The 26,620-nt window shown below is 36.3% G+C and overlaps 2 protein-coding genes across 2 annotated transcripts; both read right to left on the reverse strand.

Moving 5' to 3' along the window:
* Positions 1-13,587: 13,587 nt before the first annotated feature.
* LOC125495684 (protein FAR-RED ELONGATED HYPOCOTYL 3-like) lies at positions 13,588-14,448 on the reverse strand. The gene has a single exon (XM_048640472.2). The coding sequence runs from the start codon at positions 14,446-14,448 to the stop codon at positions 13,588-13,590; it is 861 nt and encodes a 286-aa protein (XP_048496429.2).
* Positions 14,449-14,452: 4 nt separating this feature from the next.
* On the reverse strand, positions 14,453-15,475 carry LOC104903382 (protein FAR1-RELATED SEQUENCE 5-like). The gene is made up of 2 exons (XM_048640473.2): positions 14,848-15,475; positions 14,453-14,757 (listed from the first exon to the last, which is right to left on the reverse strand). Exons 1-2 carry the CDS (start codon positions 15,473-15,475, stop codon positions 14,453-14,455), a joined length of 933 nt encoding a protein of 310 aa, XP_048496430.2.
* Positions 15,476-26,620: the final 11,145 nt, after the last annotated feature.

Here is a 26,620-nt window from a genome sequence, read left to right on the forward strand (position 1 = left end):
GAAGTTGCTAGACTGTGTGAATCATTTGTTACGCGATGCCCGTCTGGACCTAGGGGAGTTTCGTGGAAGACAATTTTGGAAGTTATTGAGGGGCCTTTGGAAGATGACTCAGAATTCAAGAAGGCATTTATGATGATGGCGGTGAATGATGTGATGGCCCCGACAAGTTGTCATCGAATGTCTGTGAAGATGCTCCCAGTTGTAAGTGTTGCAGAGAGGGCAAAAGAATACGATTGGTGTAGTTTTGTGTTGGACCATCTTATAAAATCTGTTGGTAATTTTGCGAAAAGGTTTTACACTGAAGGATATGCGAAATGTTGTGGTGGTTGCACTATATTTCTGGCGGTATGGTTTGTTTATCATGTAAACATATTGTTTATTCATATCATTCAGTGTAGGTGTTATATTACAAATTGTGTTATTTTTGTAACCCTCTATTGTAGGTGTTATACCTTGATCGTTGAGGAGGAACCCTGTATCGTGGGGAGTTTTTCCACGAAAGAAAGCGTGGACGAAGGAGGATATAAACCTTGCAAAGAAAGAAGATAGGAAAGCATCAGGTGATTATGGAGGCCTCGGTGAAGTAGTTTATATATAATAATTGTTATTTTTTTAGTAGGAAGGAATAAGATTTTGTGTTTGTATATTAGATTTTTGTGTTGTGTATATTTTTGTTAGTGTGTGGATGTTGCGTACGGGAACGTCATCCTCTTGAAGCGAGGGACAAGATGCCTGAATCTGAATACAATGAATGGATCCCAGATAGTATCAACACTGTAAGAGAAAAGGGGCCTTGAAAGGGAGACGTAAGTTAATTCCTAAATTAAATCCTTATGAGTATAAGTTGCGAAGGAAAATGCAAAATGATGGAAATGCAGGCAGTAGTAATGGAAGGCAAAAGCATGGAAATGCAGAAGGTATAGGTACAGGTACATCTGCACCAAGATCACCACCTATGTTCAGTCGGCAACAGTCAGAGATGGAGGGACCAAGATCACCGATATCATTGAGGAGTCCCACAGTCAATGGACGAAGATCACCTATATCATTGAGGAGTCGCCAACAGTCAGAGGTACGTGATGAATGTTCATCACTAGTAGCACCCCCAGGATTTGAGAATGTAATTGTAAATGGGAATTTGCAATTGGGAGAGTCGAGTAGTAATAATACATTGACAGGTTCCACTGAAGCACAATTGGAAGCACAAGTAGAGAAGGTGGTGGGTAAGTATGGATCTGCACTAATGGAGGCACCAGTTATAGGTATAACAGTAGTAGAGGGTTCGAAGTACAGTTGGAGGAAAGTGAAGGAGGTTGAAGAATTAAGTGAAGGTCAAGAGAATGAAACAGCAGGTAATGAAAATGTTAATTCGAATGGAGAATCGCAAGTAGGAGAACGAAGCCGTAAACATAGGAAGACAAAGACATCGGTTGTTTTGAGTGAGGAGTACGAACAGACGTGGCGTCCTAAGGCAACCAACAAGGATAAATTATTTGAGCTGATGTCAAAATGCAAGTAAGTTGTAGTACAAGCAAGTTGATGAGATCCAATTATATAAATTACGCAGTAATGAATTATTTGTCAATGTCAGGGGAGATCCAATTATAATTGATGTTGATGGGAACTTTGCGACATTGAGTTGTTGCAGATCATTGTCTCAGGCCCGTGGTCGATTAGATGATAATGTAAGTGCCCTGCTAACCAGACATATGAGTTTTTAATTACAATTTATGTTCTAATCGTTTGCTGTTCTCAAGTATGTTTGAGTTGCAGCATGTCTTTATGTGAAAGTGGGGGCGGCGATTTGGAACTAGAAGCAGGAGGTTGATGCTGGATCCAACATCTGCGGTGAGTTATTGTATGTTGTTATTATAATAACAACCAAGTAAAATACATAATTGTTTTTCCATGTAGATAAGAGTGCTGCAAGTAGAAGGAGATAATGGGATAGTGTTGATAGGATAATCCAGTCCTCCATCAAGAACACACCAGTTGCGTCCTCTAGGATAAGTGTGGTATGTGGCATAAACCTTTACAACGAACAATATGTGTAGTACAATGTCATATACCTTTCACAACGAACAATATGGAACATTGAAAAGTGAAGTCAATTTAGGTATTTGCCCTGTTATTGAAGACGGTCATTGGTGGTGTGCCGCCTTCTCGGTAAAAGGGAGGAGGTGATGATCATAGACTCCATGGAAACAAAAGAAGCTGCAAAGCTGCATCACGTATCAGTAGAGGCATTGGTACACCTGATTTATGTATTATGGTAATAATTTCAAATATACATTATGCTTTATATTGTACTAATATATGTGGACAGTGCTACGCAATGGACCGGTATTTTAGAGCTGTCGACAGTTCCTGGGATATCGGGGCTGTGAGCAGATGGCCGTGTTCTACGCTAAACATGAAGCAGCAGTCGGACTTGTAAGTTTCTCTTAATTAGTTTATGATGGCAGCTTGTTAAATAATTATTTATATTATGTAAAGTAATTATTTATATTATGTTACATAGGCATAGCTGCGGAGTTTACATGTTGTTAGCTATCAAGCACAATGCCGATCGTTTTGTGGAGAGTGTACATTGAACTAAGGTTTTCGTTAAATTATTATGAAATGGATTCTTTATGTGGACAGGGAAACATTGTGGAAGAGCGTAAATGGTTGCTATGTGAGGATGTCATGTGCGACTTCAACGAGGCCCGCGAAAGTGTGAAGGCTTTGATGTCCTCTTTGTGAAGGGTACCCGCGGAAGTAGTTTACTGTGTTAGTTTTCTTATGATGATGTAGTTTTTTTGTACATTAACATTGGGCAGCTTTTCGGTGGATATAATTTTGGGGTGATGTTGGGCTAGATTGGCCATAGATTGGGATGATAGATATATAGGATGAAATATCACAATATTCTTTTGGGGTGATGTTGGGCTAGATTGGCCTCATAGATATAAAGGATGAAATAGATTGGCCACTGGTTGGGTTTAGATTGGGCATTGATTTTGGGTGAGTTTCGCAGGAACACAACTTATGTGTTTAATATTATTTTGGGGTGATTTTCTGACAAATTAAATGAAGAAAGTTTGTTTGTGAATATATGAAGAAAGTATGTTTGTCAATATAGAGTTTGTGAAATTAATGAACATGAACACAATGAACATGAACACAGTATGTTAAATCATGAACACAATTTATCAAACCAAGAACCCAGTTTGTTAACTCATGAACACAATTTATAAAACCATGAACACAATTTATGAAACACATATAATGTTTGTGATTATATGAAGAAAGTATGTTTGTCAATATATGGAGTTTGTGAAACAAATGAACCTGAACACAATTTATCAAACCAAGAACCCAGTTTGTTAACTCATGAATACAATTTATCAAACCATGAACACAATTTTGAAAGACATAAAATGTTTGTGATTATATGAAGAAAGTATGTTTGTCAATATATGGAGTTTGTGAAAGTAATGAACCTGAACACAATTTATCAAACCAAGAACCCAGTTTGTTAACTCATGAATACAATTTATCAAACCATGAACACAATTTTGAAAGACATAAAATGTTTGTGATTATATGAAGAAAATATGTTTGTCAATATATGGAGTTTGTGAAATTAATGAACATGAACACGGTATGTAAAATCATGAACACAATTTATCAAACCATGAACCCAGTTTGTTAACTCATGAACACAATTTATCAAACCATAAACCCTCCCCGGACTTATAATCATAACACAAGTTATCAAACCATTTAGACTTATAATGATAATCATAACACATTTAGACTTATAATCTAGACCCAATAATAATCATAACAATCATGATAATAATAAAGTATAGTTACAAAATAGTCGTTCTTTCTTAGAACCACTGTGATTCAAATTAACACCTAAAAACGAAGTTAAGCATTTTCCAAAAGTTTAACCAAACGAAGTTCAATGGCCAAAAGCCAAGCTTACAAAAGATGATCACCTACATAATTTAGCAGTGAGTGAGCAAGTAATTCATAACCTACATTTTTACACATTAACGATAGTCTTGAAAATAAACAAAAGCACACAGCCAATTGTAGTGATCCTAATCCAGCTCGCGAAAAGAAAAATTATCTTTCTTCAATGCTGGGCAACGTCGCAGCTACATAAAAACGACACGTACGAAATAGTTAGAATGATGAAATTAAAATAATGAGATCTACATTTCATATATGACTATTTAAATAAAACCACAACATGTCTTTTTAAACGGAAAGATCTACTTATATTTTATAATTTTTTATCAATGAAGGGAAAATAAAATGAGATCTACACTTCATATTTTACTTAATACCACAACATCACTATTTCAATATAACCACAACATGTTTTAAAGGGAAAATAAAAATGTTAATGCAAATTATTTTGATACTCAAAGATACAATTAATAGATACAATTGCAACACCAAAAATAATATTTGGAAAAATGACTGAAAAGAATATGGAAATTACTCAATCATAGAAGTCTTGAGCATGATAGGCTTTCTCTTCAGCCTCTTCATCATCAGATGAAGCATGATAGGGTTTCACTTCAGGCTCTTCATCATCAGATGAATCGTCAATGATATATACCTTTGGTGGTTCTTTTATTGCCTTTCCCTTTCCCTTTTCTTTAACAGAACAGAGCTTGCATCTTTTACAGCCTTTCCCTTTTCTTTTTTTACCTGAAACGCTAGGTCGAGGTTGAGAGGGAGACCTACAAGGGGGTGTGCAAAAAAAGCCTCCATAGCCTCGATGGTTTCTTTCAATGTTTTGAAGGTCTCTTCGTTAGTAGTTCAGCAGCTTCGCCGGAGTAGTACATCTTCCAGGCGTATGGGGTGCCATCAGTGATTGAATTGCTAAGAAGAGTGCATAAATAACGTTCTCGCTTAGTTGCGCCTGCTTCTCTAAGTTCTTTTGTCATTTGCAAGAAGAGTGCCATCAGTGAGAAGGGAGGGATGGTGTTTTGGGTTGAGAGAGGGAGAGAGGAGAGAGACGAAGTGAAGGAGAGAGGAGAGGAGAGAGACGAAGATCAGAGTAGGAGATGAGTTAGATTTACTAATTAGTATTAATTGACTTATTTGACTTCTTTATTAACTTCGGTTTTCAAGACTTAATTGGACAGTTACATTTACTAGTTATATTTACTAATTTGTACTAATTCACTATATATTATATGTCTAATAATACTATAGGAAATTATGTTATTTTGAACCTCAAAAACTAAATAATTAAATTTTGTGTTCTATATCTTTCAATATTATTTTTAACGTGTTTTATACTCCATAATATCATATCTTGCAAGAACTTTATCATATGAAATAGTTGTTCCTTATGACTTACATAACCGACTATAAATATCTTAACAAAACACATAATACATTACTAATTGGATCTCCAAATAATTTATAACAAAAGACATAGTAGTTCTTCATTTGATAACCTGATTGCGAAAAGCCTCTTCCTCATACAGGTGTTCCGTTTAGACTACAATTATGGAAATTACTCTCAAATAGTTGGTTTTAGAAGAGTGTGAAATAGAAACGGAAATAGAAATAGTAACAACCAAACGTACCTGAACATCAACCACGAATTGCGCGTGGCCGCCACCCTCAGCTTTCCGGACATCGACATCGACGTCGTTTCCACACCACATCACAACCTCCCCCCAGAAATCCTGCCGTTCAGTACTCATATTCATGGACGTGCCTAGTACTGCATGCACCTCCCCAAACTTCTTGCGTCACCCTTGTTTCTAGTAGAACCATGACCACCGGTTGATGAAAATCGAAGATAGTCCAGAAATGAGATACGAAACTAGGCCTGGCACAACCCCTGACACTCCAAATTAACAGTGGGTTTGTGGGGGTAAAGGATTAAGTTCACTTATGCCCCCCCTTAGTCGGACCATAGTGTAGTGCCACTCATCCCCTCTCCTAACGCGCGTTGTAGAAAACATGATTATCCGTATGTGTGACATTGGGGCCATGATGTGCATGACATGAAGGTCGTGTACATAGCTGGCCATTAGTACTTGAACCACCTGAGTTCTCATCAAGTATATGAAACCTGAATCAGGAATTGTAAATTTTGGGTCGACAATGTACCTAGCAAAATCAGGCACAATTTTTTTACTTCCTTCATCATCTAGCCTGCATATACTCCAATCTAAGAACACCTTGAATGCATCTGGTACCTTAATAAGATCACTTATGTTGGGTAGGTGGCCAATCATGGCTGGCGTCGATGCTTGTTGCATCTTTAGGGGACTGTATAAAGTGCAATCAGGAAGATCACATCGAGGATGGCATATGATCTTCCTCAGTTTCCACGGGGTTGCATCACTTCCCCAAAGTAGGAGTGATCCCTCCAGTAAGTTATTTTGTTGAAATCTAATTCCGGCTTTCCTATGGGCGGGGAATGCCATATATGGTGGACCTGGTTTCACATTCGGTGAAGGACCAGCCTGTTGGTGGTTCGATGTTGGGGGAAATGTTTGCATATTCTTGCCATGAGAGGGAGTTTGGAGAGTTTGGAGTTTGGAGAGTTTGGAGTTTGGAGAAAAGGGGTGTGAGAGAAAGTTGTAAGTTAACAGTTAACTATGGAGTAAATATATCTACAGTTAGATAGTACTATAGATAAGATAAAATAATATAACGCAGTTAATTGCAGGTATAAAATTGTCGGTTTATTTGCAGAAAAATTGTGTTCAGGAATAGAAACTTGTTCATCTTTCAGGTATTAGTGTTGAAATATATGAAAGGATTAAGAATAAATTGTGTTCAGGAAATATAGAAACTTGTTCATCTTTCAGGTATTAGTGTTGAAATATATGAAAGGATTAAGTGTAAATTGTGTTCAGGAAATATAGAAACTTGTTCATCTTTCAGGTAGTAGTGTTGAAATATATGAAAGGATTAAGTGTAAAGTTAAGCCTTTACGTGTAATATTATTGAACTTACTTGTATTAATGGATTTAAACGAGTTAAACGCTTAAACGAGTTACGTGTATATACGATATTAAACGTTTACGACTTCTAAATACATGAAACACGACTTCTAAATACAATTAATACAAACTTTTATAAGTTGTTAAATCACGAAGACGACTTCTAAATACATGAATACAATTTCTCAACTTGTTAAATACAATTGATTAACTTGTTAAATAACGTTTACGACTTCTAGTTAAATGACGAACAACTACTACATACATGAATACAATTTGTTAACTTGTTAAATAACGTTTACGACTTCTAGTTAAATGACGAACAACTACTACATACATGAATACAATTTGTTAACTTGTTAAATAACGTTTACGACTTCTAGTTAAATGACGAACAACTACTACATACATGAATACAATTTGTTAACTTGTTAAATAACGTTTACAACTTCTAGTTAAATGACGAACAACTACTACATACATGAATACAATTTGTTAACTTGTTAAATAACGTTTACGACTTCTAGTTGACGAACAACTACTAAATACATGAATACAATTTATAACTTCCTAAATCATCAATAAATAAATATTTGTAAATCCATGAATACAATACATAACTTGTGAAATCATGTTAAATCAAGTTATTAAATACAAGACACAACTTATAAGTACATGAATACAATTTCATAAATGATGAACACAACTTATAAAATGACGAAATGAAGTTGTAAATCCAATAATACAACTTGATAAATGATGAACATTGATGAATAATATTTTATAACTTAGAACATAATTTATAAAATGACGAACACAAGTTGTAAATCCATTAATCGAACTTGATAAATGATGAACACAACTTATAAATCGATCAATAGTAGTTTATAACTTACAAACACAATTTCTAAATTGACGAACACAAGTTGTAAATCCATTAATCGAACTTGATAAATGATGAACACAACTTATAAATCGATGAATAGTAGTTTATAACTTACAAACACAATTTATAATTTGACGAACACAAGTTGTAAATCCATTAATCGAACTTGATAAATGATGAACACAACTTATAAATCGATGAATAGTAGTTTATAACTTACAAACACAATTTATAATTTGACGAACACAAGTTGTAAATCCATTAATCGAACTTGATAAATGATGAACACAACTTACAAATCGATCAATAGTAGTTTGTAACTTACAAACAATTTATAAAATGACGAACACAAGTTGTAAATCCATTAATACAATTTAATAACTTCTTAAACTACGAACACAACTTATAAATCCAATAACACAAGTTTGTAACTTAAAAACATAATTTCTAACTTAAAAATACAATTATTCGATACATATGCACAACTTATATTCAACCTATCAACTAACTTAACAAACTTATGAAACTTAACAAACTAACGAAACTAAACAAACTTATTTAACTTAACAAAATATATATACTTATTATATTCATTGAATAAACTATATTACTTTACACGCACTTCTTCTTGTTCTTCTTGTTTGTTCCCTCGTCATCCGAATCGGTTTCCTTCCTCTTGTTGTTGTTGCTCGTTCCCTCATCGGAATGGGTATATTTCGCTTTCTTGTTCTTGCTCGTTCCCTCGTCCAAATCGTTACGCTTCCTTTTGCTCGTTCCCTCGTTAGATTTTCCGTCGTTAGATTTTGGAAACATTTGTTCCCCGAATAGAAGAGGAAACCCGTCAAGGAAGTCTGCCCAATCAGTTGAAAGTGTGTTGTAGAGAGAAATGACATTTTAAAAAATAATGTCCCTTGCCATCTCCGCTCTCCTCTTCATGCAATTCTTCATCCAGTTAGATTCTTCAAGGAACTCATCATTGAATAGCCTCCATAGCCTGCATGTGCCACGAAGTGCGCCTCTGTCATACTCCGAACACCTTTCAAAAATTTCATGTCTCATGATGTGTTCAATTGACAGCAAAGGATGACGAGGGTTAGGGACATCAACATTTTCATTATCGTCCACAACATTAATTTGTTCTTCGTTCACTCCATCGATATTCATTTCTTGTTTGTTTTCGCCATCCATGTTTCTATCTTGTTCGTTGTTTCGCTCCATGTCTTTGTCTTGTTTGTTCTCTTATACTTTCAGTATTCTATGTCAATTATGAATAACTAATGATTACTTTGCCTTATTTATACACAACATAAACGTGTCTTTTCAATGGTGCCCTTTAGATAATTAGTTTAGTTTTGAAGTGGTGCGACTCTTCACTTATAGTGTGCCTCTTCATAAATAAGTTGTGCCTATTTAAGACAAACACTTTTTATTGTATAGGAACAATAATTTCATCATTATTTTTTAATCTAAAACATCATTTACATGGTGTGTGTCCTAATAACATTATTTTTAAGAGATGACGCATTAACATCATGTAATAATCTAAGTAACATTATTATGCATCATTTATTAATCTAAGTAACATTATTATGCACCATTTAATAATCTAACATTTACTGAACCTCTCTATTATCTGAACACAAGTATTATACCAGTCAACAATGTTTACATATTCCTGAACAGAATTTCTCATAATTTATAAGAACCTTTTAGCATCCTCAATACATGTTTCATATTCTTAACAACCTTTTCAATATCTCCAACACTCATTTAACATTTATCCTCATTATTTGTTTATAATATTACGGAACACAACCTTACAATAAAATAAAAATATGGTACTAATATATAAGTATATTATTCAACCGATAATCATAATGTCCTCCTAAAAAAACCCCAATATTTGCGAAAACTGTTTGCAATAAGAAATGGATAGCAAAGGATCATCTTCATCCCGTACGTGGAGGTCCTCCGCAAAATCAACCGTATGTTGCAATCACAATACATCCGCCGTCCTCAGAGTGACCAAAAAAATGGGTGCTAATGCCGGACGTAAATTTTATGGTTGTCCCCTATCCGCGTGAGAAACAAATTATGTTAAAGATTTATTATGTTTTAATTTATTTAAAAAATCTTATCATCTAACTTTTCTGAGTAGAATGACGGCGACTGTGGATTTTTCAAATGGGCGGACGACGACCACCATGTACAGAGTCTTTCGGCGTCGGAGATGGAACTAGGCAACTGCGATTGCATTAAAGGCGTTGAACGAGGAGAAGGAGGTTATGCAGAAGCGAATTACAGATTTGAAGAAGATTAATCAAGATTGTTGGACTCCAATAGAAATTTGAAGAATGAAATAACCAACTTACGGATCGAAGTCCTCAAGTCTAGCAGATCTGAGAAATCAGCTAATTTCGCTTTTTCATTCTTGGTTGTATTTGCCATTGTACTTTACTTGAAGGGTAAATGGTACCATTGTAATCGATAGTAGAACTGTATAAGTATTACTTTATGGCATTTGAATATTGTTAGAGTTATTTATGTTATGAGTGAGTTGAGCCAACAACCACTGAATATAGGAGTTAAATGCATTAACCATGGCTATAAATAGGGTCACACAACTCTCAAATGTTTTTATAAAAATGAGTTTCATCTTCGTCCAAATCAAATTCCTCCTCAGTGGAGGGAATGTCCATATCCTCAACTGACTCACTTTCAACAAATGGTAGTTCGGTTCACCAAGGGGTCCCTCTTGCAAAGAAATGCATGTTCCTCGTCAAGGGGCTGATATAGATGACGGTGTGAGTATCGATGAGCATGCACAAAACAACTACGTGTCGTCTATGATGATTACGCAAACCGATCCGGCGTACACGTATCTGAGTTGAGTTTGGTTTACCATGAAAATTTACAACATGATGGGAGTCCAATAGTTACAAATTCAAACACCTCCGGTGATGTTGTCCTTGCTTACAAGAAGATAAAACAAATAAATATTTTAAATTGTAATTGATACTAAATTTTATTTAAGTACATATTTTGAATATAATAGGACACGAACGAAGGATTCCAGTAAATGCTCGAACGAATGAAGATAAAACCATACCTTCACCGTTCAAGATTTACGCACATGCCTAACTGTGGAGAGGTATCGCATGACTATAAATACACCAATGATGGAAATTTATGAACAATGGGCATCAAGTCAAGGCGTGGTTGAAGAGAAAGTTACATTGTGGCTTGATACGGATGTGGTCGATCGACGTGCTACAATTGACCATTCAAATGTTTACGACGGTGCTATCATTTACGGCCAAGTGAAGAAAGTCCAATAATTTTACGCTAATTTATATTATTGTATTACGTATGAAGTATTAAGTAATTTAGTAGCGTTTCAGTATAAAGTAATTTAAGTAGCTTAAAGTTATTTCATTGTATTACGTACTTTATTAAGTAATTTAGTAGAGCGTCTAAGTAATTTAGTTGCCTATTAAGTATTAAGTAATTTTGTTGCCTATTAAGTATTAAGTAATTGATATGTTGTATGGGTTTATATAATTTATTATAGTATGAATTTACTGTGTTAAGTAATTTTGTTACCAAAAGTACTTCTTTATTGTATTACGTACTTTATTAGTATATTACTGTATTAATTTAGTAGTTTAGTGTATAAAGTAATTTAGTAGTTTAGTGTTATTAAGTACTAAATTTTCGAAACATTATTACGAGCGAACTATGTTTTATATTTTATGAACAACATTTTTATGAGTTTTCATTTACAAGTACAAATAACTTGAGAAATGAACAACTTTTTTATCACTTCAAGTACGAGAAATGACATTTCTGTTGAGGCTGCAATTTGGTTTTGCGTCTGCAAATGGGTTTGCAGCGCAGACCTTGAGCACTGTGCACACCAGAGAAGTGCAGCTCAGCAGAGAAGTTCAGAGAAAGAAAGAGAAAGAAAGAGAAATTGGGCAGCTGTCATTAACTGAAATGGCGAATAATTTTGAAGTCCATTTGTCATTTATCCTCTCCATAGCCCGTCAACCTTTGTTCATTCCTTTATAAATACTTAACCCAAGTATAAACAAGGCCCATTATAATCCAAAGCAGAAATAAACCCATAAAATTCTTAACCAACCCATCTTCCATCAATTATACACAACCCATCCCACAACCAATGCCAATAAACCTACAAATATTCAAACAAATTCAACAGAAAATTGATGTGGGCTGCAAAGGGATCGACACCATGTTAGGAGGTGGCTTCCCAACCGGTATGATCACGGAGCTTTGTGGGGAAACTGCATCGGGAAAAACACAAATATGCTTACAACTCTCACTGTTGTGCCAACTCCCACCATCATGTGGTGGTTTATTCGGATCATGCATTTACATACATTCGAACAACAATTTCCCAGCAAACCGACTTGTTAAAATTGCAAATTACATGAAGGAAAACTATATAAATGAGAGTAGTTACATTAACATTGATGATGTAAAGGTCATGCGAGTTGATAATCCATCTGATCTTTTGACGACAATTAAAAATATTACTATATTATGCAAGCAAGCCGAACAATCCCCTCGCAACGTGCGTCTAATTATCGTTGACTCAATTGCATCTATTTTCCAATGTGCATTCAACAATAACCATGAAGACATGACTTCAAGGTCCAAACTATTTTTCAAAGTTTCAGCTGAGTTTAGAGGACTTGCACATAACTACAATGCAGCTGTGGTATGCACTAATGAAGTTCGGGCTACTTTCGTCGACAACACACACAATACGAATAATATTCGTCTACTAACATCTGGAATACAAGTGGAACCAACTCTTGGCCTGTCTTGGTCCAACTGCATAAATAATCGGTTTTTTCTTGGGATTCACATTACTAATGGTGAAAGAATTCGACACATCCGCACAATTATGTGTCCCTATCTCGGAGATTCTATTACAAACTTTAAAATTACTACCGGAGGGGTTGAAGATATCTAAATGTAGCAAATAATAAGATGTATTGCAGCAATAACAACATGTAACATACTAATTCTGTAATGAATTTAAATCCATTGTTCGTGTTCGAAGTTCCATTCGAGTGTTTCAACTACCAATCCATTCTTCCAACTACCATTCGAGTGTTTCAACTAGCATTCTTTGTCGAAGAAGTCTCTGTATTGGTAAGCCTATGAGCGATAACGTTAAAAAACTTAGTATTACTACACATAAAAACATAAACTACAATTAAAATCACACACGATACTATTGGTACCTCAATGCCTAATTTTCACGTTCCAAACATTATTAATGACCAAACATAAACCACAACTGCAGCTCCAAACGTGTTGATGAATTCACGTTCTCCAAATCCTGAATTGAACATCGATCTTTGGTCAATGCCTAATTTTCTAAAATTAAACATTATTAATTTATTGCAATTTGACTATGAACAATTTGATGGTAAGTTCACTATCTGCAGAAATATTATGCACTTAAAATAGGTGACAAAAATTGTAACTTTATAAAGTATATTTGCAGTGAAATAGGTGAAAAAAATTGTGTTCATGAAATATATTTAGTTGTTCAACTTTCAGTTATGACTGTTCAAATATATGAAAGGATTACTATAAACAATTAATGAAATTACTTAAAAATGTTACTATGAACAATGAATGAAATAACTCAAAACTGAAATAACTAACAACCAAGTTCAATCATTTTTATACCTGAGGAGGGGGGTCTGCATTCTCCTTGCGTTTCACTCCTTTGCCTTTCCCCTTCTTAGGTGCTTCTTGCTGTTTCTTCTTAGCTTCCGCATTCTTCCCTTTATCATTCTTTCCCTTCTCATTCTTCGCCTTCTCATTCTTGGCCTTCTCAACGCATGACTTAATTCTACCTGCCCGTTTTATTTTTTTCGTAGGGGGGTCTTTAATCGGGCCAACATTAACTTCTATGCGACTACCTTCACATTCATTTGGGGACTTCTCTACCCTATTGCAGCTGCCAACTCCTACAGAACCATTTGCCAACTGCACCCAATGTGTGTTACCAACAGAAGTAGGAGTGCAATCTTTCAGGCTCATACCAGCAATCTTCATGGAATGCCGTTCATCTAGGCGTATGTTGAGTACTTGGAGCGTCTCCAACACAGTGTGAACATCACCATAGTTGGCTGCCTTCAAGCAGAATGGGTCAAAAACCACCATCATTCTATCATAGTTCTGCACTTCATCCGTCTTTGAGGGGTCGTGATAAGCTACCTTCACCATTGTATGCTTCCGGAATACATCTTTCCGCCATCGACGTAGTATGTATTTTTCAGGTATCTCCTTAATTTTCAACTTATTATATAACGATATTATATGCCTACATAAGATTCCCGCAGACTCAAACAACTTGCATTCACACTTAGCTTCGGTCGTCTCCATGTCTATAAGAACTACATATTCACAATTCCTATCAAGAGGCACCTCCTTTTTAGTGTCCTTGCTAACCACCCAAACCCTATCCTCATACGTATGTTCAACCAACTCCTGTCCAACATCCTGCTTACCAGTCCATTCAAGGTATAACACCTTCATACATTCATTTTTGTATCTCCCTAAATTTAGCATCCGTGTACAACTTTTGAAACACAATCTCCGTCTTGAAAGTTGTCACAGCAACACGGAGATACCTTGAACTATTTGCATCAGCTTCCCTCTCCGCATTTGCTCTAGATTCCATCGCTTTGCAATATTGCTTAGCAAACTCGCATAATTTTGTGGTTTTGTGAACATAACCATAAAAAAAACTGTTGATGCTCTCATACCTTTGGGTTGTCTTCATTCCCGCCCAAAATAGATGCCTCATGTAAGCAGGAACCCACATATCTCTTTCCCGAAACAAACCTGCAGAGTCGCTAAAAACTTCAAGACAAATGCATACAATACAGTAGTAACATTTCTACATGCTAAGCTTGGTTCACTTAACAAATATACCTTGAAGCCATTCATCATCACCAAGCTCATACTTCTCTATGGCACAAACCCAACTCCTCTCAAAAACTTCTGGACTTACACTCTCGTATATGGCTTTCGTCAACGCTTCCTTCAAATCTTTGTAATTACCATATGAACCAAGCTTCTTCCCAAATTTCATCATGATGTGCCAAATGCACCACCGGTATACAGACTCCGGCATAGCATTGCGAAGGGCCTTCCTCATGGCAGCATCTTGGTCTGTCAATATTCCAATGGGTGCCTTACCCCCCATGCAAAGCAACCATGTGCTAAACACCCACTCATAAGTCTCCGCATCTTCGTGCGATACTAGCGCACAACCAAGCAATATGCTCTGCCCATGGTGGTTCACTCCAACAAAGTTTGCAAAAGGTAATTCATAATCATTTGTCAAATATGTCGCATCGAAACATACAACGTCACCAAATTCTTCGTATGCCACCCTCGACCTAGCATCAACCCAAAGTACATCCTTCAAATACCCTTTATCGTCAAGTCGATGAATGTGGAAAAAATTTTGATTGTCAGCTGCCATCTTGTTAAAGTACATTAGCATTGCATTTGCATCTCCGGGCCCAAGTTTCAACTTCCTTTCCTTGGCAACCATATTCCTAAGATCCCACTCTTGATAACCATATTCTCAAGACCATTTCGCTCACGCGCTAAGCTACTATGAATCTTATATTCTAACACCAACAGCGTGATCATTAAACAAACGCCTTCTAACAGCGCAACTAACCTCCTCCTTCCTAAACATGCTAATGAATTTGGATTTGCTTGGTGTTGGATTATGGTTCACATGATCCAAAACGACCTTCTTCACTACCCATTCCCCCCTTTCATTACATGCAGCATCATTACATGCAGCATACATCATAACAGGGCAATTGCATTTCTTAGACTTCCTAGTTGGCACTTCTACACCTTTACGTCCAACCGTAACACGCCCCTTCAATGTTCGTTTCATGTCAGGTTTACCATTACACTCACTTTCCAAGTGTAATTCCTAAACTCCTTCTTCACTTCTCCACCGGTCACCTCTTTCCCTTTCACACCTACTTTCTTCAAAGACCCAGCTGCCCTAATTACACCAAAACCTTCCTGCTTTCCATATCTCCTAAAATAATCATCAGCAAATTCCCATGTGCCAAACACCATACCAACTGCAGGTGGTTGCACAACAGTGTTTGATCCACAACTATGAGGATCAGGTGTCTCAATAACAGCCAGTTCATCATTATCACCCAATTCAACACAATTCATGTACTGCAATTCCAATATTATAAGATACAAACTTAAATGACAGCAATTCCAATATTTCCAGCAATTCCAATTTTATATTTTCAATAGTTACTATGCCAATTATTTGGTAAATTAAAATTGCAGCATGAAGTTATTACAATACAAACAAAATTAGCTGAATTTATTCGCAAGCCACCATTTTTTTTCCTACTTCAATAAATGTCAATTATTCCCACCATTTCATCATTTATTACTACAACTCAGAGAACATATTTATTACATTTTACAATGATATTCCTACATTTCATCATTTATTCCTACAACTGAAATTTTTTTGCAGAATTGTACTTACCTCCGCAGCTATGGGAACTGCATATTCGCACCCTTCCTTCATTACCGATTCCATACCGCTATCGCTCATCTTCTCATCTTTAATAAATTCTTTAATTAATTCTTGAATTATTCCTTATCTTTCTCATCTTCTAATTTCTCTGGAATTTCTGGACTTTTTTCTCAAGTTTCTCATCTTCTTTCTCTGGAATTTCTCTTTCCTAGTTTCTGGACTTTTTTCTCTTTTTCTGGACTTTTTTCTCTTTCCTAATTTCTCTTTCCTAGTTAACGCCGTTACTTTCAACGGTCCACAAAATTTCATTCCACCCTTTCCTTAGGGGACCACAAGTACCTTTTGTTGGGAATATATTATTATAATGCCTGATAGATGTTTTTTTGCATCTATCAAATAGATGTTTATCATTTCTCGTATGATTCTACCCTCCTGTCTTTCCTTTCTAACTTCTAAGGCCTTGTAAGTTGTACCTTTCTTCAGCATCAAAAAAAATATACTTCTACACTCCTAATCTGCACATCAAAAAAAATATACTTCAGTATATATGAGAAATGATAAACCTCTATTTGCTAGATGTTTATAAACATCTAGCAAGGATTAAACAATATTATAATCCTGAAAAGTAGTGAAGTGGTCCCCAGGGAATAGAGTAGGAAAGCAGGGAAATGGAAGGGTGTAACGGCAACTTAACGGTGTTGAAAAAGCAAAAAAAGCAGAGGTGTGAAGCAAAAAAACAGTAAAATTGTCAACAGTGTGAAAAAATATTATATTGATAAATTATTTTCTTTCATCAACTTCTCTTCTCACTCTGTATCTCGAAGTTTCTCTTAGTTGAATATTGAAAAATTGAGATTTATGAAGATAAGTATATAATAATAGAAGAATCGAAGAAGATAGTAAAAATTTATTGGGCGATGGATGTAGATAATATTGTGCAGCTGAATGAGGATGTTGATATGAATCATCAGGTACTTATTAAATTATACATGTGGGTTTGATATTTATTGTAAATAATTGGGTTTGATATTTATTGTAAATAAATGCATTGATTTTGTCATAAGTTTACTATAATGTTATTTGTTTGACTGTCATAATTGCATTTGTTTGGATTGCAATAAATTGTAGGTAAATGGCAAATATTTGTAGTTATTGCAATAAATTTTAGGATATGCAATAAATAAGGTATGTGGCAACGAAATAATTAATTGTAATAATATGTAATGTACAAAACTTGAATTGTGTAGCATTGATGATGGGAGGGTTGTAGCAGTGGGTGTTCAGGCAGTGGGTGGTGGAGTTGAGACACCTGATCCTTTAAGTTGTAGCAGTGCAGCTGGGTCGAACAATGCGGTTGAACCACCTGCGGTAGGTATGATATTTGGGACATGAGAGTTTGCTGATGAATATTTAAGGAAATATGGGAAGCAGGAAGGGTTTTGGTGTTGTTAGGGCAGCTGGTTCTCATAAGAAATGTAACACCCCGATAATTCTCTCTTTCTAGAAAATACTTTTATAACAAATCTAGAGAATTACCCAGGCATTATCGCCCGTGTGATAACGTTTCGGCTTACTCAGAATGTTGCAGCGGAAAACTTACTAAAAACAAACTTTATTAAAACTTATGAAACCAAACGACAATGTCAGAATTAAACACACCAACTTAAACTATTGTCTGAAAATATAAACTCCTAGAAACAACTTAAATAATACTAATGTCACAAAAGCCTCTCCATTCCAGATTCCCCAATGGTAGCATCTTCGAACCTGTAATGTCAATGTTGTCTTGACTCTGCTCCCCCGAAGGATCACCACAGGATCAATAGGCAAAGCCATGATCACAAACACAGACAAACACGTAATCAACAAAGCTGAGTACTACATATCAGACATATATAACCCTAAACATGATACTACAAAATATACTTGCAGGAACAAATAATAATAAACATATAACAAACTGCAGACGACTCTTACTGAACTAGACTCTAAACTTTTATTTCTCCTTTAAATGGAATAGTTATGGGACGAGTTGTCTATACTGAAGTAGGAGATATGGGAGCTACCACATATTCCAATTGACCTGCGATATCGAGGAACCTTTGAGCTAAAAAGGAAAGGTGATCAATCCAATCCTAGGAAAATACATATCACGACAGACTATGTATCCCAACCCTTAGTGTCCAACTCTAGACGTGCACCAGTCTAAAGTCTATAACCTACTCTCGTTTCACTTTACGTTGCATTCATTTTAATACTTGTGTTGACACCAACCAAGCATATAACACATAACTAATAATCATATAAACATCACAAAACTCCTTTTTATCTAAGAATTAACAAGTGTTCACAACTTATCATTCAAGACTCCTTTAACTTCTTTTATTCTTTACTAACTTGCCTGTTGAACCTAGCCAACAGTAAACTGTATCTTTATGTAGATATAACTCATACTTATCAAATAAGATCCACGGTCCTTATAAGATAAATAAATAGTACTCATGAATCTATGTAACACATGATTCGAACTTACTTATATTAATTCACTCACGAATTAATACATGAACTGAACTTATCTGCTTGCATCAAACTTCCATACAAACATACATACTCATAACTACTTCTAGTTTACATGTAGCACATAGGCAAAATATCATGTAACACAATTCCAGTAATCATATATACGAACAACATAGTCCTATACATGATACTAATAAATAAAACATCCCTAAGGCATGTTTCTAAATCATAAAGCACGTAGACTATGTACGTACCTTGTGTAAACGAATCGGTAGGCCACTTTACGCTCTAAAAGTCTCCTACTATGAATTCTCCGCCTAGAAAATAAAATAATAAAATAAATACTTTGAACTAAAAAATTTACAACAACTTTAAAAACGTCCCAAACCCTTTTAAACGTCTTTAAAATCGTTTTTATGTATTAAACTTTCATTATTTTTAATCCCTAGTATAGTACAACTATTCTAGTGATTAAAAATCATATAAAAACCCTTAAAATACATACTTTTTGAAATTTCCAGCACTTATAAAAATTTATAAATCTTCTGAAAATATATTTAATACATATAAGATCATATTCTAACCAAAACTCATATTTATATTTTAAATATATAGTTTCTAGTGATTAAAAACCCTAAAAACTATATCTTTCATAATAAAAACTGAAAATAATAAATCTGAAATTTATTATTTTTACATATATGACCACCGAATAATAAAATAATAATTTAAATCATAAACATGCTAATAAATAATAAAATAATATAAAAACTAATACTTTAATGGAATCTTAGAGAAGAAGAAAAGAAAAACAACCAAAACAATAAGGAGGAAAAGAATCAAAAGGAAAAAGGAAGAAAAAGAGTAATATACCGAATTCGCGAGTAAATATGGCAGCAGAATTGCGAAACTTGCAGAGGCCATAACTAATAGAATAAGAATCGGAATTGAGTGATTCTTGAGCCTAACTTCAATAACTTTTTGAGATCTACAACTTTCAAGAAGGAAGTTTTGGCTAAAAATTAACGGAACTATGAGAAATCTGGCCAATCAGATTCGGGTGAGAAAAAAAACGAGTGAAGAGAGGAAAAAGAAAACCATGAGGAGAGAGAGAATAGAAAGTGGCGTGATTCTGAGAAAATAAGTGTGTAGGGTGAAATAATTGGGTTTTTAGGATATTTATATAAAGGCTTTTACTTGTGAGCTTAGGAAAAGCGATTTTAATTAATGAAACTTGATGACTAATAAGATGGGCTAATTAAGACTTTAGTCATCAAATAACCCTTTTCCTTTTTATCACTTTTGGGCTTTCGATTCCATTAAGCTTCCTTTTTAAATATGCTTTTAATAATTAAAACTCTTATTTAAAACATGCTTAATTAAAATATTACAATTTTATTAAGCTATGAAAAATATTTTTAGTTGACTTTTAAAATAGTCAACCCTTTTTAAAAGTCAAATCATTTTCCAAACTCATTTGGATTTAAATATAACTACATAAATACTTTAATATATTTATGAAAATTCTTTAAAATTGTGGGGGATTACAGTCTACCCCCTTAAAAGAAGTTTCGTCCCGAAACTTAACACAAAACCCTCGTACTTTCAAAAGTTTGAACTAAGCATTTCGAAAACTTTTGGAGAAAAGGTAGTGCCTCTAGTGCACTTTCCCATTTTTAAAACACTTGTGTTACTTATGAACACTTTTCTTATGCGGAGACTCTACTTCTTTTGCACTAACATGTGCAACTTGCCCAACATAGGCATACATATGCATGAAAATCTCATAAAAAATACACTAAAGCGCGAAATTTATCGCATTCTACCCCCCTTAAAGGAAACGAGTTACGCCCTCGTAACTCACCTCAAGGAATAGGTCTGGATACTTTTTCTTCATATCCTCTTCGGCTTCCCACGTTGCCTCTTCTGACTCGTGGTTGGACCAAAGAACTTTGACAATATGAACATCCTTGTTACGCGTACTACGCACTTTCCTGTCGAGAATCTTGACAGGTATTTCCTCATATGTGAGGCTACTATCTATCTGAACTCTTTCAGGCTCTAACACATGGCGCTCATCAGGGATATAACGCTTCAGTTGGGATATATGAAACACATCATGCATCTTTTCAAACTCCATTGGCAACGCCAATCTATAAGCTACTTTCCCAATCCGCTCTAAAATCTCATATGGGCCTACATATTTAGCACTTAGCTTGCCCTTTTTCCCAAATCTCATAACGCCTTTAGTGGGTGATACTTTCAGGAATACTTTATCACCTACAGCGAACTCATCTTCACGACGTTTTAAATCTGCATAACTCTTCTGCCTATCTTGCGCAGCTTGAATTCGAGCCTGAATCAATTTGACATTCTGGACGGTCTCCTCAATAAATTCAGTCCCCAAGACTATATTTTCACTAAAGTCATTCCAGCAAATGGGACTTCTACATTTCCGTTCATATAACGCCTCAAAAGGTGTCATCTTTATACTCACATGGTAACTATTGTTGTAAGAAAACTCAATCAAATCTAATTGGTCCTCCCAACTCCCTTGAAAATCTATAGCACACGCTCGCAACATATCCTCCATAGTTTGATTAGTCCTCTCAGTCTGACCATCGGTCGCAGGGTGAAAGGCGGTACTCATCTTTAGTGTTGTCCCAAGGTTTAATTGGACCTTTTTCCAAAACTTAGATAGAAATCTAGAGTCACGATCCGAGATAATGTCCTTTGGAACTCCATGCAACCTCACTACATGCTTGATATAGGTTGTAGCGAGTTGCTTCTTCTTCCATGTCTCCTTAATAGGTATGAAAACAGCGGACTTGGTCAGTCTATCCACAATAACCCAAATGGTATCATTTCCACTCCTCGACTTGGGTAAGGCAGTCACAAAGTCCATAGAAATCGAATCCCACTTCCATCCAGGACCCTTTAGCGATTGAACTTTCCCCATGGGTCTCTTATGGTCTATCTTCACTTTCTGACAGGTTAGACACTTAGACACATACTCAGCTACCTCTCGCTTCATGTTCGGCCACCAATAGATCACCTTAAGGTCTTTATACAGCTTGTCACCCCCAGGGTGCACAGAATATGGAGTGTTGTGCCCCTCGTCCATAAGACGTCTCTTAAGGTCATTGCACTTTTGTGGTACACACCACCTCCCTTTGAACCTTAGACTCCCATCATCATGAATCTTGAAGTCTACTTCCTTACCTTGCTTCATTTTCTCCTTAATCTTGTCTAGAGGTGGATACCTCAATCTAGTAGAGGCCTTTTGGATGGGTCGTTCCCACTCCAAAGAAAAACCTTGCGGGCTAGGGCCCAGAGAGGACAATATCTACTAGCGGGCTCGTGGTCCCAGAGGGGTGTTACAAGTGGTATCAGAGCCAGGGCCCGATTTGATGTCCTGTCGTGCCTTCGAGGACGCAGACACCCTTTAAGGGGGGTGGGGAAAGGGAGTAAAAGCCATCCCACATCAGAAGTTGAGGAGAACAAAGCCTTCTTTATATAGAGGTGGATACCTTAATCTAGTAGAGGCCTTTTGGGTGGGCCGTTACCACTCCAAAGCAAAACCTTGCGGGCTAGGGCCCAGAGAGGACAATATCTACTAGCGGGCTCGTGGTCCCCAGAGGGGTGTTACAAGAAAGGTGAAGGTAATAAAGTTGAAAAGGATTGGAGGAATTATACATGGAAATGTGAATGTTATGGTAAACCGGACGTGAAACGAGCATTGAAGGGTAGGGTAGCTGTTGGATGTAAGGGTATTCAAGTGGCAACTAGGAAGTCGAAGAAATGCAATTACCCTGTTATGATGTATGCTTGTTGCAATGAAGGAGGTGAGTGGCAATTGAAGAAAGTGATTTTGGATCATGTGAACCATAATCCAATGCCAAGCAAGTCAAAGTTCATTAGCATGTTTCGGAAGGAGGAGGTCACATGTGCTGTAAGGAGACGGTTGTTCAATGATCATGCTGTTGGTGTGAGGATTTCACAGATTCATAGTAGCTTAGCGCGGGATAGGAATGGGTTGGACAATATGGCTATAACACAGAGGGATCTTAGGAATATCATTGCGAAGGAGAGGAAATTGAAGCTTGGGCCTGGTGATGCAAATGCAATGATGAAGTATTTTAACAAGATGGCGGAGGACAACCAAAAGTTCTTTCACAGTCATCGATTAGACGAAGAAGGGTACTTGAAGGATGTGTTCTGGGTTGATGCTAGGTCTCGAGTGGCTTACGAGGAATTTTGTGATGTGGTTGCTTTTGATGCGACATATTTGACTAATGACTATGAACTACCATTTGCAAACTTTGTCGGAGTGAACCACCATGGACAGACCATATTGCTTGGATGTGCGTTAGTTTCGCACGAGGATGCAGAGACATATGAATGGGTATTTAGCACTTGGGTCTTGTGCGTGGGTGGTAGAGCACCCATTGGTATATTGACTGACCAAGACGCGGCGATGAGAAAGGCACTCCACAATGCTATGCCTCAATCTGTGCACCGATGGTGTATATGGCATATAATGATGAAATTTGGGAAGAAGCTAGGTTCGTATGCAAATTACAAAGATTTGAAGGAAGCGTTGACACAGTCCATCTATGAAAGTACAAGCCCTGATGTGTTTGACAGAACTTGGGTGGTTGCCATAGAGAAGTATGGTCTAGGTGATGATGAATGGCTTGAAGGTATGTGAGATTATTGATGTTATTAGGTAATTTAGTAATTTAGTAGTTCAAACAATTGATGGTTTTATGCATTGGTTATTATCAGTTTTAGTTATTAAAAGAATTTATTGTCAGAAATGTTGATGAACTGTTATGCCTCAATCTGTGCACAGAAATGTTGATGAACTGTTATGATGCAAAGAGTTACCAAATAAAAATATACAATTTCCTAATGTGTGCACAAAAGATAATGGAATGAAAACATAGATAAGGCTTCATAGAAAAGAAATTCGAATCCCCCTGAATTCCTCATTTTGCTAGGTTAGACAAGAACTGTTATAATGCAAATGATAAACTTTTGGATATTCTTAGTAAATTGTAATGATGCAAAACCATGTTGAAAATCGATCACATTATTTACAGTGTTGTAGTAACTTAGAATAGTATGAATATTTACAGGGTTGTTTCGTGAAAGGCACATGTGAGTCCCCGCTTACATGAAACATCTATTTTGGACGGGTATGAAAACAACTCAAAGGTCCGAGAGTATTAACAGTTTTTTTGATGGTTATGTTCACAAAACGACAAAGTTGTGTGAGTTTGCAGAGCAGTACTGTAACGCAATGGAAGCTAGAGCAAATGCGGAGAAGGAAGCATATGCAAATAACGCAAGGTACCTCCGTCTTACTGTTACTACCTTCAAGACTGAACATGTATTTCAAAAGTTGTACACTGATGCTAAATTTAAAGAGATACAAAATGAATGTTTGAAGGTGCTTTACCTTCAGTGGAGTGGGAAAAAAGATATTGGAGATGATGTTGTAGAACACTTGTTCGAGGATAGGGTGTGGGTGATGTGCAAGGAGACGAGGAAAGAGGTGCCTTTGGAGAGGACATGTGAGTATGTTGTTCGTATAGACATGGAGAGTACGAAGGCTACTTGTGATTGCAAGATGTTTGAGTCTGCGGGAATAATGTGTAGGCACATTATATCATTGTATCTTAAGTTGCAAATTAAGGAGATTCCTGAGAAGTACATATTGAGGCGTTGGCGGAAAGATGTATTTCAAAAGCACACAATGGTAAAGGTAGCATATCATGACCCCTCAAAGACAGATGAAGTGGAGAACTATGATAGGATGATGGTAGTATTTGACCCAATCTGCTTGAAGGCTGCCAACAATGGTGATACTCACACAGTTTTAGAGACTTTCCAACTACTAAACATACGTCTTGATGAGCGGCATGCTATGAAACTTTCTGGTATTAGTACGAAGAATTGCACCCCGAAATCGGTTGGTAATAGGCAGTTGGTGATAAATTCTGGAGGGATTGTTAGTTCAAACAGGTTGGACAAAACCCCAAGTGAAGTGGTAGGATGTGAAATGGAAGGGGAAGGGAGTCGTGTAGACGTACGACATGTTAGTTGTGTTGATGTTGATGTTACCGATGTTGATGTCGATGTAGGATTTGTAAAAGACCCCCCAAGGAAAAAAACTAAGAAGGCAGCTAGACTGCTTTCGTGTATCGAGAAGAATGCGAAGAAGGATGAAGCAACGAAGAAGAAAGAAGCATCGAAGAATCCACGAGGGAAAGGAGTTAAAAGAAAGGAGGTTGGAGAGGAGGTATTGTCCATTTTGAATACGTGCATCCTTTATAGTGTACATTATTAGTTGAACTAAAATGTTGGAGATGAGGTAATGTGATTTCATTGATGTAGGAGGCACATCTACAGTTGGAGCTGTGGCCATCTAATCCTCGTAATGAAGGTAAGGTAATTGCAGCAATATTTTTTGTTATTCATCCTTTTTAGTACAGTGCGGATTGAAGAGAATAAAATACGACTAATATTTGATGTTATTAATACAAATAAAATATTTTTGTTACACAAGTATCTGAATGAACTTGGAAATCATCACTACGGATTGAAGAGAAGATGGAACGACAATAATGGAAATGCGTAATTATAAACGGCTACGTTAACATTAACGACTTAGCTATTTAGAATGGTAGATAGATGCAATGCAATACATTGATAATGTAATAAACTAAATGACATCTTCTACCCCAGTTGGTGAAATTTGAAATGCAACGTTGTTATCTGGTAGGTACGATGAAAGTATGATTCGCATGGATCGTGATTTATGACCATTCAAAATGGAAATTTGTAAGAAGAAACGGTTGTTGATGCAGTTGGACCAAGAGAGTCCTAGAGCAGGTTCAACTTGAGTGTTAGATGAAATAAGAGTTATGTTGTTGGTGTTGTGCTGGGAGTTGTTCCTTATAGATTGCCGGACCTAGTTAGTGCACACGATTACGATATTGAAACTGTATGGAATTTCGCGTAGGCTAGCAGATACTTTGAATAGGACTTTCGATCGTGTCGTCATATCGAGTTTATTGTTTTCGAATGCACATTGGAATATTGAAGCAATTGAGTCGATGACAATTAGGCGAACGTTCCGGGAAGAATGTTCTGCTTTTTGACATAAAATTGTAATTTCTTTAAGTGTTTTTAGTAGTTTATAGGGGTCGTCCACTCGCTTGATTGTTATGTGACTTAGGTCAACATATTCCGCATTTATTCCGTACTTACCTTTCACGTATCCACAAAGTTGTGTAAGACGCGTTATAGGGAACTTTGAGTTCGAGTGTATGTAAATGGATGCTCCAAAGAGACCACCACATTGTGGTGGGAGTTGGGCTGTCAATGCTAATTGTAAGCAAAGTTGTGTCTTACCAGAACTGCTTTCCCCACATAGCTCGGTGATGACTTGGGTAGGAAAGCCGCCTTGTAACATGTTGTCGATTCCTTTGCATCCTAGTCCTATCTTTTGTTGTAACCTTCTATGGGTGGCTAAATTAGTTGGTTCCATAAGATGGTTAGATGGTTCGTTAGTGGATGAAGATGGAGTATTGGTGTTTGGTATGGATTTGTGGGTTTATAGCACAATACATGGAAAGT

The sequence above is a fragment of the Beta vulgaris genome, chromosome 3 (assembly GCF_026745355.1).
Source record: "Beta vulgaris subsp. vulgaris cultivar EL10 chromosome 3, EL10.2, whole genome shotgun sequence".
Classification (NCBI taxonomy): domain Eukaryota; kingdom Viridiplantae; phylum Streptophyta; class Magnoliopsida; order Caryophyllales; family Amaranthaceae; genus Beta; species Beta vulgaris.